At 47.3% G+C, this 12,099-nt stretch overlaps 2 protein-coding genes and 1 non-coding gene across 3 annotated transcripts; 2 read left to right on the forward strand and 1 right to left on the reverse strand.

Moving 5' to 3' along the window:
- Positions 1-1,741: 1,741 nt before the first annotated feature.
- On the forward strand, positions 1,742-10,884 carry LOC117592621 (pre-mRNA-processing-splicing factor 8). The gene is made up of 15 exons (XM_034286542.1): positions 1,742-1,873; positions 2,090-2,732; positions 2,796-3,011; positions 3,084-3,296; positions 3,358-3,483; positions 3,788-4,207; positions 4,407-4,624; positions 4,701-5,752; positions 5,812-6,004; positions 6,279-6,852; positions 6,925-7,075; positions 7,145-7,321; positions 7,385-7,676; positions 7,749-9,364; positions 9,439-10,884. Exons 2-15 carry the CDS (start codon positions 2,116-2,118, stop codon positions 10,765-10,767), a joined length of 7,194 nt encoding a protein of 2,397 aa, XP_034142433.1. The 5' UTR covers positions 1,742-1,873; positions 2,090-2,115; the 3' UTR covers positions 10,768-10,884.
- LOC117578922 lies at positions 3,541-3,713 on the forward strand. Its single transcript, XR_004573427.1, has one exon.
- On the reverse strand, positions 10,789-11,779 carry LOC117592701 (dynein light chain 4, axonemal). The gene is made up of 3 exons (XM_034286672.1): positions 11,530-11,779; positions 11,379-11,462; positions 10,789-11,290 (listed from the first exon to the last, which is right to left on the reverse strand). The coding sequence occupies exons 1-3, from the start codon at positions 11,596-11,598 to the stop codon at positions 11,126-11,128; spliced, it is 318 nt and encodes a 105-aa protein (XP_034142563.1). The 5' UTR covers positions 11,599-11,779; the 3' UTR covers positions 10,789-11,125.
- Positions 11,780-12,099: the final 320 nt, after the last annotated feature.

The following is a 12,099-nucleotide window of genomic DNA, read 5'->3' on the forward strand; positions in this document are numbered from 1 at the left end:
ACTCTAAGAGTAAATAGGGTATATTGTATTTGTGCACAAAGTATGTAACGCAGAGAAGGGAACGTTTCCGACCCCATAAAGTATATATATTCTTGATCAGCATCAATAGCCGAGTCGGTTGAGCCATCCAAATTTAAATTTTGAAATAAACTTGTGTCAGTGCGATATCACACCAGTCTGGATGAAAAATTGTGGCTCTAGTTCTCATAGTCTCTGAGAACTAGCCGACAAACAAAACAGACGGACGGACAAACACAAGGTTTTTGGGACTACTTTTTAGCTGCATAAATCAGCTTCAGAAAAACAAAGGATCTAAGATACTTAAGTTATGTAAAAATACACAAAGCTACTTTTGAAAAACCTTAAAACCAAAATACCAGACTTAAATATACCATAATTAATTAAATATACCATAATACATTAAAAAACCGATATCTATCAGAAAAAAAAGGTTTGGTCCTTGAGGAAAAAAAAAGTTCGTTTTTGTGTTATCTAAGGCTCCATAGGTACATACATACTTATGTATGTATCACAGGATGGTAACATACATATAAATGTAGATACATATTCATATGTACATATACTGACTAAGTAACGGGTATACAAGTAGTGACGCATACGAAGCGTCTCACAAACGCTCCTCTTTCTTTCGTAATTTTGAGTGGAAATCGGTTTTCTGTGAATGCAACACATAATATATTGAGCTTATCTTACCAAATAATACAACTTTACTCTCATACGTAATCTGTCATCTACATTTACAACACTTCTCACACCAACAATCTCCTTTAGCTCGCCCCCATTCCCTAGACCCACACACTGCAGACTCACGGCAGAGGCAGAGGCCGCTGACTAAACGAAGCTGAGTGTGAAAGCGAATGTGAAAAAACAACAAAAGCTGCGGAACGGGGTGGGTTAAGCCACTGCAAATTAATTTCTTCATTCTGGGTATAATAATTATCTAATCGGATCTCAATTTGGTGATCTGATAGATATGGCCATTCCCTACGGAATGGCGTTTTGAGTTTTCTTTTATCTTTAAAATTGTAGCTTTGTGAGGTTTTCGCCGGGGCGGGGCTAATTTTTGAAATACACTGATTTCAGTGTGAGCATACAGCAGTCTGGAGCCTAAATTTGGTGGCTCTAGCTCTTATAGTCTCTGAGAACTAGCCAACAACCGTTATTCCCCACAAATACAATATACCCTATTTACTCTTCGAGTACCGGGCATAAAAATGTATCTGTAAAGTATGAACTTGGTAACAAGGTTGATAAGGCGGCAGCAAATCGAGAAGCTATGTACGTCGTTTACATACAACTTCGAATAAAGCAGTACAAAATCAACATATTAAACTATTAAAGCTTACAATTACAATAACAGTTTTTATTTGTATATTTTTTTTTCCAACCCCAAAGGTTAGGCCACCCCTCATTCTGCACATTTTGCGGTAGATCAGGGTCAAAACGAATTCTCTGTCGATCGCACTTCAGCAAGTCAATAATAACAATAAAAATAGTAACAATAAAAAAAAATATAAATAAATACATATGCATAATTGGCTGTGTGTCCTGCACGCACTAATTAATTTTTCCCAATCCCACTGAGCCGAGACGTTTCGCATACCTTTATGTCTAATCTATAAAGTGTACGGTTAGTGGTACTGGAATATCAATATATATATGATTATGATTTTCGTCGGTATATTTTGCGGTATATTACTGACGGTCAGACGGTATAGTTTATCGATAAATCCGCGGTCACACTGATTGAAATGGCTGCCGCATTGAAGAAATAAAAAAGAACTTTTCGTTTTGCTAACCCGGGAAAATTTGTAAAGTTAAGGTTAAGGTACCATTAAATACTATCAATTCGGTAAGTGCCAAAGTGGATGAGCGTATCTTCTCATTTAAACTTAGAATTTTTGCTTTTAACCCCACTTATGTGGCATTTCTGTGTTGGTGAAAATTGCAAAGCCGCTAGTGTCGGCGGCACGGCATCGACGTTTCGCACGGAGAAAACGTGTACATTAGTACATACGTATATGTGTCATATCATACTAATACCTTCTATAATTTACCGAACGCCCAGGACTGTGCATTGCGTGCAACTGAAAGATGTCCATTCCGCCTTATATGATACCGCAAAATGCATGGGCCGCTCAGTTGATGGCCCAGCAGGCCTATGCTGCTGCACACGCACAGCAGGCACAATTGCATGCGCAGCAGCAGATGGCCAACCAGATACAGCAAATACCGCCACCCGGAGCACCCTTACCACAGGCAAGCGGACATTCTAATGGGATACCGATCCCGGCTGGTGGCCAGGGGCAGTCTGGTCTGGGACAAATTCCCACGCCAAAGCCGGACATACTTACAGAGGATAAGCTGCAGGAGAAGGCACTGAAGTGGCAGAATCTGCAGTCCAAGCGTTTCGCTGAAAAGCGAAAGTTCGGCTTCGTTGACACCCAGAAGGAGGACATGCCTCCGGAGCATATAAGAAAAATTATACGTGATCACGGTGACATGACCTCGCGCAAGTATCGCCACGACAAGCGTGTTTATTTGGGCGCTCTGAAGTACATGCCACATGCAGTGCTGAAGCTTCTGGAAAATATGCCCATGCCATGGGAGCAGATTCGGGACGTGCAGGTGCTGTACCACATCACTGGTGCCATAACCTTTGTCAACGAAATTCCCTGGGTGATTGAGCCGGTTTACATTGCTCAGTGGGGGTAAGACGCAGCCAATTTCCTCCATAAAATTTGTGCTAATGTCAAAAATGTTTTACTCAACAGAACAATGTGGATAATGATGCGTCGCGAAAAGCGTGATCGACGCCACTTCAAGCGAATGCGATTTCCGCCGTTCGACGATGAAGAGCCGCCGCTGGACTATGCGGACAACGTATTGGACGTGGAGCCATTGGAAGCCATTCAAATTGAGCTCGATAATGATGAGGATAATGCCGTGTACAAATGGTTCTACGACCATCGTCCCCTCGTGGAGACGCCGTGAGTTACATACTGAGTAAATTAATTCTGTATTGTGTGTAACATTGAAATCCACTCTACCCTCGTTTCTAGCTATGTGAATGGTTCCACGTACCGCAAGTGGAACCTGTCCCTGCCGCAGCTGGCTACTCTCTATCGGCTGGCGAACCAGCTGCTCACTGACCTGGTCGACAACAACTTTTTTTACCTATTCGACCCGAAGAGTTTCTTTACAGCCAAAGCTTTAAACATGGCCATACCGGGCGGACCCAAATTCGAGCCACTCATCAAGGATAATAATGTTGGGTAAAGAAGGCTTTTGCAGCGACGGATCCCGGTCGTTCTTTAACCCCGTTTCTCCTTCCAGGGATGAGGACTGGAATGAGTTCAACGACATCAATAAGGTGATCATCCGACAACCCATTCGTACGGAGTACCGCATTGCTTTTCCCTACCTGTACAACAATATGCCGCACTTTGTGCATTTAAGCTGGTAAGAACAATGCAAGGAAAGAGAGAGAGAGAGACGCGGTGGGGGTGGCTAGAGGGATTTACGCGCCGGAAGCATTTCCAATTGAGAACTCCACTGGAAACGGTTCGTACAGCGATAGATAAACGACACTCCCAGTTTACTACTAATTTGGCGATTAAAGGGAGTTGCAAGGAATATGTTCGTGACGATTGAGTAGCATAAATCGTGGCTGCTGATACTTGCATACACTGGAACAGGACTAGAAGGGTGCCTGTGGGATTCTGCAATACGATATTTATTTCGCATGTTTACATCTTACTTTCAGGTATCACACACCGAACGTGGTCTACATCAAGACCGAAGATCCCGATTTGCCTGCGTTTTACTTTGATCCTCTCATCAATCCCATTTCGCATCGCAATGTAAATTCCAAACTGCAGGAGCCCCTTCCCGATGACGATGAGGACTTTACGCTTCCGGATGAAGTGCAGCCGTTCCTGCAGGACACGCCGCTGTACACGGACAACACCGCAAATGGAATTGCTTTGCTATGGGCACCGCGCCCCTTCAACATGCGCTCAGGACGGTCCCGTCGAGCCATAGATGTGCCGCTGGTCAAGTGCTGGTACAAAGAGCACTGCCCACCTGGCCATCCGGTCAAGGTGCGCGTCAGCTATCAGAAATTGCTGAAATATTATGTACTAAATGCTCTGAAGCACAGAAAGCCCAAGCCACAAAAGAAGCGGTAAGATATATATTTGCATTCTCTCGATTGCCCCTCTCCAAATCATTTAGGATTAACAGCAAAGTTGACCATATAGGCACAAATCATTTATGACTAACATCTGTCTATGGACTATCTGTACATATAGGCACTGTTTATTAAGGACTAGAGCTAGCTAGTAGATGATATAGATGACATAATCAAATATTTTATTTTCTAGATATCTATTTCGGTCATTCAAGGCCACGAAGTTCTTCCAGACTACCACCTTGGACTGGGTTGAGGCTGGGTTGCAGGTTTGCCGTCAGGGATACAACATGTTAAATCTTTTGATTCATCGCAAAAATCTAAACTATTTGCATCTGGACTACAATTTCAACTTGAAGCCGGTGAAGACATTGACTACGAAGGAGCGGAAAAAGTCGCGTTTCGGCAATGGTAAGCATTAGGAAGATCTTCTCCAATAGGTAGTTCGGATTGTTTGTACTGTTTCTTTCTTTTATTTTAATTTTAGCGTTTCATTTGTGCCGAGAGATCCTGCGTCTGACCAAGCTCATCATCGACTCCCACGTGCAGTATCGTCTGAATAATGTTGATGCTTTCCAGCTCTCCGATGGCCTGCAGTACATATTCGCGCATGTCGGTCAGCTCACTGGCATGTATCGCTACAAGTACAAGCTGATGAGGCAGATAAGAATGTGCAAGGATCTGAAGCACTTGATCTACTACCGCTTCAACACGGGACCCGTGGGCAAAGGGCCTGGCTGTGGCTTCTGGGCACCCGGATGGCGTGTGTGGCTGTTTTTTATGCGCGGCATTACCCCACTGCTGGAACGCTGGCTGGGAAATCTACTGTCCCGTCAGTTCGAAGGACGCCACTCCAAGGGCGTAGCCAAAACCGTGACCAAGCAGCGCGTCGAATCTCACTTCGATCTGGAGCTGCGCGCCTCTGTCATGCACGATATTGTTGACATGATGCCTGAGGGCATCAAGCAAAACAAGGCTCGCACAATTCTGCAGCATCTGTCTGAGGCTTGGCGTTGCTGGAAAGCCAACATTCCGTGGAAGGTACCCGGCCTCCCCATACCCATCGAAAATATGATCCTACGCTATGTCAAAATGAAGGCCGACTGGTGGACAAACACGGCCCACTACAATCGAGAGCGCATACGACGAGGTGCCACCGTAGATAAGACTGTCTGCAAGAAGAATCTGGGACGCCTCACTCGACTCTATCTGAAGGCGGAGCAAGAACGACAGCATAATTACCTCAAGGATGGCCCGTACATATCGCCAGAAGAGGCGGTGGCCATCTACACCACCACCGTGCACTGGCTAGAGTCGCGTCGCTTTGCGCCCATACCATTCCCTCCGCTCTCCTACAAGCACGACACAAAATTGCTGATCCTGGCACTTGAACGACTGAAAGAGGCCTACAGCGTGAAGTCCCGCTTAAATCAAAGCCAGCGCGAGGAGCTTGGACTCATAGAACAAGCATACGACAATCCCCACGAGGCATTGTCTCGTATCAAGCGTCATCTGCTAACGCAGCGAGCTTTCAAAGAGGTTTGCGCAATTAATTTATCGATCGATCTTCGGTCTACAGATTTTGCATTCGATTGCAGGTGGGGATCGAGTTCATGGACCTGTACAGCCATCTGATACCCGTGTATGAGGTGGAGCCGCTGGAGAAGATCACAGACGCATATCTCGACCAGTACCTCTGGTACGAGGCAGACAAGCGGCGGCTGTTTCCGCCCTGGATCAAGCCCAGCGACACCGAGCCCCCGCCGCTACTGGCCTATAAGTGGTGTCAAGGTAGAAGTTAGATAAGAACAAAGGTTTTTTTTTACCGGTATGTGGACTATTTTGGGCATTTTGGGTGTGTGATTTGTGGCAAAGTGATATGTATTTAATCATCCCCTTGTTGCAAACCTCACGCCAAAGATGATACCCACACCGATAGTCGAAAATAATGATCTTGTGAACTGAATGAGAACTGCCATCAACGCAACTGAGATGCAGCGAAGAAGAATCTTATTCTGAAAGAAGCCTTGCCCTAAAGAAGAACATTTTACTTTTCAATCCTCAGGCATCAACAATCTGCAGGAGGTCTGGGATGTGGGCGAGGGAGAGTGCAATGTGCTGCTGGAGTCGCGATTTGAGAAGCTGTACGAGAAGATTGACTTGACTCTGCTTAACCGTCTGTTGCGCCTGATCGTGGACCATAACATCGCCGATTATATGACGGCTAAGAACAATGTGGTGATCAACTACAAGGACATGAACCACACCAACAGCTATGGCATTATTCGCGGTCTGCAGTTCTCTTCGTTCATAACGCAATACTATGGCTTGGTTCTGGACCTCCTGGTCCTGGGCCTGCATCGTTCCAGCGAGATGGCCGGACCCCCGCAAATGCCGAATGACTTTCTTACCTTTCAGGACGCAGTCACGGAGACGGCTCATCCTATTCGGCTGTACTGTCGCTACGTCGATCGCATACACTTGTTTTTCAGATTCTCGGCGGAGGAGGCTCGCGACCTTATCCAGCGCTATCTCACGGAGCATCCCGATCCGAACAATGAAAACATTGTCGGCTACAACAATAAGAAGTGCTGGCCCCGCGATGCTCGAATGCGTCTGATGAAGCACGACGTCAATCTGTAAGTGTTCCAAGTCATCAAAACAAATTTTAGAGTAGAAAAAAACGTATGTTATTTATTATGTGTTTGCAGAGGTCGCGCGGTATTCTGGGACATTAAGAACCGGTTGCCCCGCTCTGTGACCACCATTGGCTGGGAGAGCACCTTTGTTTCCGTATATTCCAAGGACAATCCGAACCTGCTTTTCAACATGAGCGGCTTTGAGTGTCGAATTTTGCCAAAGGTTCCTATCCGTCCTCCACAACTTTCTTCCAGGTTCAGAAAATAATTAAGTTTACTTCTCTTAACACAGTGCCGCACCCAAAACGAGGAATTCACACATCGTGATGGCGTGTGGAATTTGCAAAATGAAATAACCAAGGAGCGCACAGCTCAATGTTTCCTGCGCGTGGACGACGAATCGCTGGGACGCTTCCACAACCGTGTGCGCCAGATCTTGATGGCCTCCGGTTCCACCACATTCACCAAAGTAATTATTATACACTAGGTGGGAGTCACTGTTTGTACGGATTGAACGATTTTTGCCCTGCAGATTGTCAATAAATGGAACACGGCCCTCATTGGCCTGATGACGTACTTCCGCGAGGCTGTGGTCAACACCCAGGAGCTACTGGATCTACTGGTCAAGTGTGAGAACAAGATTCAGACGCGCATCAAGATTGGCCTCAACTCAAAAATGCCCTCGCGCTTCCCGCCCGTGGTGTTCTACACCCCAAAGGAGCTGGGTGGTCTCGGCATGTTGAGCATGGGCCACGTTCTCATTCCGCAATCCGACCTGCGCTGGTCCAAGCAGACGGATGTGGGGATAACCCATTTCCGATCTGGTAGGTTCAGCTTGAATGTGTACAAATTATAGATGTTTTGGTAATGGCTTTGACTTTCGTTTCTACATTAAGGCATGTCCCATGACGAGGATCAGCTTATTCCGAATCTGTATCGCTACATTCAGCCGTGGGAGAGTGAGTTCATTGATTCGCAGCGCGTCTGGGCGGAGTACGCGCTGAAGCGCCAGGAGGCCAACGCTCAGAACCGTCGCCTCACACTGGAGGACCTTGAAGACAGCTGGGATCGTGGTATTCCACGGATCAACACGCTCTTCCAGAAGGACCGACACACTTTGGCCTATGACAAGGGCTGGCGGATACGCACTGAGTTCAAGCAGTATCAGGTGCTGAAGCAAAACCCCTTCTGGTGGACCCATCAGCGCCACGACGGAAAGCTGTGGAACCTCAACAACTATCGGACGGACATGATCCAAGCACTGGGTGGCGTGGAGGGAATTCTCGAACACACACTATTCAAGGGCACCTACTTCCCCACGTGGGAGGGTCTTTTCTGGGAGAAGGCTTCTGGGTTTGAGGAGTCCATGAAGTACAAGAAACTGACCAATGCACAGCGCTCTGGTCTGAATCAGATACCGAATCGCCGCTTCACACTCTGGTGGTCGCCGACGATCAACCGCGCCAACGTCTATGTGGGCTTTCAGGTGCAGTTGGATTTGACTGGCATATTCATGCATGGCAAGATACCGACGCTCAAGATATCGCTGATCCAAATATTTCGTGCTCACTTGTGGCAGAAGATACACGAGTCAATTGTGATGGACTTGTGTCAGGTGTTTGATCAGGAACTAGACGCTCTTGAAATCGAAACGGTGCAGAAGGAGACGATCCATCCGCGTAAGTCCTACAAGATGAACTCCTCCTGTGCCGACATTCTATTGTTCCCCGCCTACAAGTGGAACGTGTCGCGACCCTCTCTGCTGGCCGACACAAAGGACACCATGGACAACACGACCACCCAGAAGTATTGGCTAGATATTCAGCTGCGCTGGGGAGACTATGATTCGCACGATGTAGAGCGCTACGCGAGGGCCAAGTTCCTTGATTACACCACAGACAACATGTCTATTTATCCTTCGCCAACGGGCATCCTAATTGCCATCGACCTGGCCTACAACCTGCACTCGGCATATGGCAATTGGTTCCCGGGCTGCAAGACCCTTATCCAGCAGGCCATGGCCAAGATTATGAAGGCCAATCCGGCACTCTATGTCCTGCGAGAACGCATCCGCAAGGCTCTGCAGCTGTACTCGTCTGAGCCAACGGAACCCTACTTGAGCTCACAGAACTATGGCGAGCTGTTCTCCAATCAGATCATATGGTTTGTCGACGATACCAACGTGTATCGCGTCACCATCCACAAGACATTTGAGGGCAATCTGACAACGAAGCCGATAAACGGGGCCATATTTATATTCAATCCGCGGACAGGTCAGCTTTTCCTAAAGATTATCCACACTTCGGTATGGGCGGGGCAGAAGCGATTGGGCCAGTTGGCCAAGTGGAAGACGGCTGAGGAGGTGGCAGCCTTAATTCGTTCGCTTCCCGTGGAGGAGCAGCCGAAGCAGATCATTGTGACCCGCAAGGGTATGCTGGATCCTCTCGAGGTGCATTTGCTCGACTTTCCCAACATTGTAATCAAGGGCTCCGAGCTGCAGTTGCCTTTCCAGGTTAGTGCCCAGATACAGCTGCATCTACTGACATACGGGTCAAACTAATCGTAACTAATATATTTTCATTGTAGGCCTGCTTGAAAGTCGAGAAGTTTGGCGATCTGATTCTGAAGGCCACCGAGCCCCAAATGGTTCTCTTTAACCTGTACGATGACTGGCTAAAGACAATTTCCTCGTACACGGCATTTAGTCGTCTCATTCTGATCTTGCGCGCCTTGCATGTGAATACGGAGCGTACGAAAATAATCCTTAAGCCAGACAAGACCACTATTACCGAGGCCCATCATATCTGGCCGACATTGACGGATGAGGAGTGGATCAAGGTGGAGGTGCAGCTCAAGGATCTCATACTGGCCGACTACGGAAAGAAGAACAACGTGAACGTGGCCTCTCTCACACAGTCTGAAATCCGCGACATTATTCTGGGCATGGAGATCAGTGCGCCATCGGCGCAACGCCAGCAGATAGCAGAGATCGAGAAGCAGACAAAGGAGCAGAATCAACTGACGGCGACCACCACGCGCACCACAAACAAGCACGGCGACGAGATCATCACTTCCACCACATCCAATTATGAGACGCAAACCTTCAGCTCGAAAACAGAGTGGCGCGTAAGAGCCATCTCTGCCACTAATCTGCATCTGCGAACGAATCACATATATGTGAGCTCCGACGACATCAAGGAGACTGGCTATACTTACATTCTGCCCAAGAACATTCTCAAGAAGTTCGTCACCATCTCGGACTTGAGAGCGCAGATTGCGGGCTATCTGTACGGTGTGAGTCCGCCGGACAACCCGCAGGTGAAGGAGATTCGTTGCATTGTGATGCCACCACAATGGGGAACGCACCAGACCATTAACCTCCCCAACACGCTGCCCACCCATCAGTACCTTAAGGACATGGAGCCGCTGGGTTGGATCCACACTCAACCCAACGAGCTGCCGCAGCTGTCCCCGCAGGACATCACGACTCATGCCAAGATCATGCAGGAGAACTCCAATTGGGATGGCGAGAAGACGATTGTAATCACCTGCTCTTTCACTCCGGGCTCATGCTCGCTGACCGCCTACAAACTGACACCGTCGGGCTTCGAATGGGGCTCAAAGAACACGGACAAGGGCAACAACCCCAAGGGCTACCTGCCTTCTCACTACGAGAGAGTTCAGATGCTGTTGTCGAACAAATTCCTTGGCTTCTTTATGGTGCCCGCGCAGAGCAGCTGGAACTACAACTTCATGGGAGTCCGGCACGATCCCAACATGAAGTACGAACTGCAGCTGGCCAACCCAAAGGAGTTCTATCACGAACTGCATCGCACCTCGCACTTCCTGCTTTTTTCGAACCTCGAGGATGGTGGCGATGGCGCCGGTGCGGATCGTGAGGATGTCTATGCGTAGACGAATCATTTACCTTTCGTGTTTGTGTTTTCGTTTCTTGCGTACCAACAATTTATTCGTGCTTTCAAAATGTTAGCGACAAGGTACATTTCGTAATAAAATTAAATTCTTTTTCCATCTAAAGTGGCTTTAAGCTCTGGAGCTTGCCACAGTTTCCATAGCAATTCCGAGTTGTATTGGTCGTTGGTTACTTCTTCATTCGTTATCCGCCCTTGATGTGACTCGTGCGTATTGAATCCATTAACTGCCGTCTATTTGTATATTGTATGTGCTTATGTAAAACTTAGGTTAATATAAATATAAACTTCTCTTGTTTTTCTAGGTACTTCGATTGATTGCTGACTCGTTGAGCGCTCTTCTAAGAGCACTTCCACAGCACAATGGCCAAGTTGCCGGCGAAGAATAGGTAGAGAATGTTCTCTGTTTCATACGATACCTCAAAGCCGAAACCCTCGCCAACCACCACGTGCCAAAAGATGCCGAACTTTTTGTCCATGGTCTCCTTAATTATCTTAGCTGCTTGCTGAAACGACACCCAAGAAAACTGTGAGGCTTACCCAATACGCTAAGAAGAATAAGTCGAAAGGTGCACCTGCACCTCCACCACGTACCTCATAGTTGGAAGAATATTTCTCGCACGCGGTGATGCTTAGTTCAATAGCCTCCGTTCGCATTTCCTCGTTCATGTCCGAGTGCTGTGTGGAAAATCGAATAGTGAGATTAATCTTGCGAGCCACAATGGCTTTCAGCTCTTCCGCAAACCTTTACTAGAGGATAGACGTAGAGGATTTTCTTTTCACCCTCCTTGCCGCCTTCACCCTCATCGGCCATGTCTTCAATTTGCTGAAATTGACGATTGAACAAACCACACAAGACTCGTCACAATCAGAGGAACGCGACGAACTAATGTTGTAAAAATTGAGTTAAATTCCGATTTACATGTGACACACGACTCAAGGTGAACGAAGCACAGGGCTACATGTACCTATATAAGTCTACTGCTCTCTGTTTATGAATTTTTGTTATTTTTTGCCTTATTTGTCACGCCAGCGCCAGGGCCACTAGGACGCGACTACTATTGCTACTATGGCAATTCGTTCTTAGCTATTATTTGCTTGGCCCCCTTGTCAGGAGCGAGGTTCACTTACAACTGACGATGACGCTCCGGCACCGAGCTGACGCTCCCCATTAACTGTATTAGGGGAAGGCAACCGCAAAGTTCCGCAGAGTGCCAGGCTGCCAGGGGTGTAGCATAGTTTATGCAGGGCTTATGCATTAATAGCTGAGGAAATTTCTATGTGCGCTGCGTTTGCGCCAAGTCTGCATGTTTAA

The sequence above is a fragment of the Drosophila guanche genome, unplaced genomic scaffold, assembly GCF_900245975.1.
Source record: "Drosophila guanche unplaced genomic scaffold, DGUA_6, whole genome shotgun sequence".
In the NCBI taxonomy this organism is placed as follows: domain Eukaryota; kingdom Metazoa; phylum Arthropoda; class Insecta; order Diptera; family Drosophilidae; genus Drosophila; species Drosophila guanche.

Coding starts and splice junctions, on each gene's coding strand:
- LOC117592621 (XM_034286542.1), top strand. CDS start 2,116: ATGTCCATTCCGCCTTATATGATACCGCAAAATGCATGGGCCGCTCAG. Junction 5,753..5,811: donor CGCAGCGAGCTTTCAAAGAG/GTTTGCGCAATT, acceptor ATTCGATTGCAG/GTGGGGATCGAGTTCATGGA. Junction 6,005..6,278: donor GGCCTATAAGTGGTGTCAAG/GTAGAAGTTAGA, acceptor TTCAATCCTCAG/GCATCAACAATCTGCAGGAG.
- LOC117592701 (XM_034286672.1), bottom strand. CDS start 11,598: ATGGCCGATGAGGGTGAAGGCGGCAAGGAGGGTGAAAAGAAAATCCTC. Junction 11,463..11,529: donor ACGTCTATCCTCTAGTAAAG/GTTTGCGGAAGA, acceptor TTTTCCACACAG/CACTCGGACATGAACGAGGA. Junction 11,291..11,378: donor AATATTCTTCCAACTATGAG/GTACGTGGTGGA, acceptor GTGTCGTTTCAG/CAAGCAGCTAAGATAATTAA.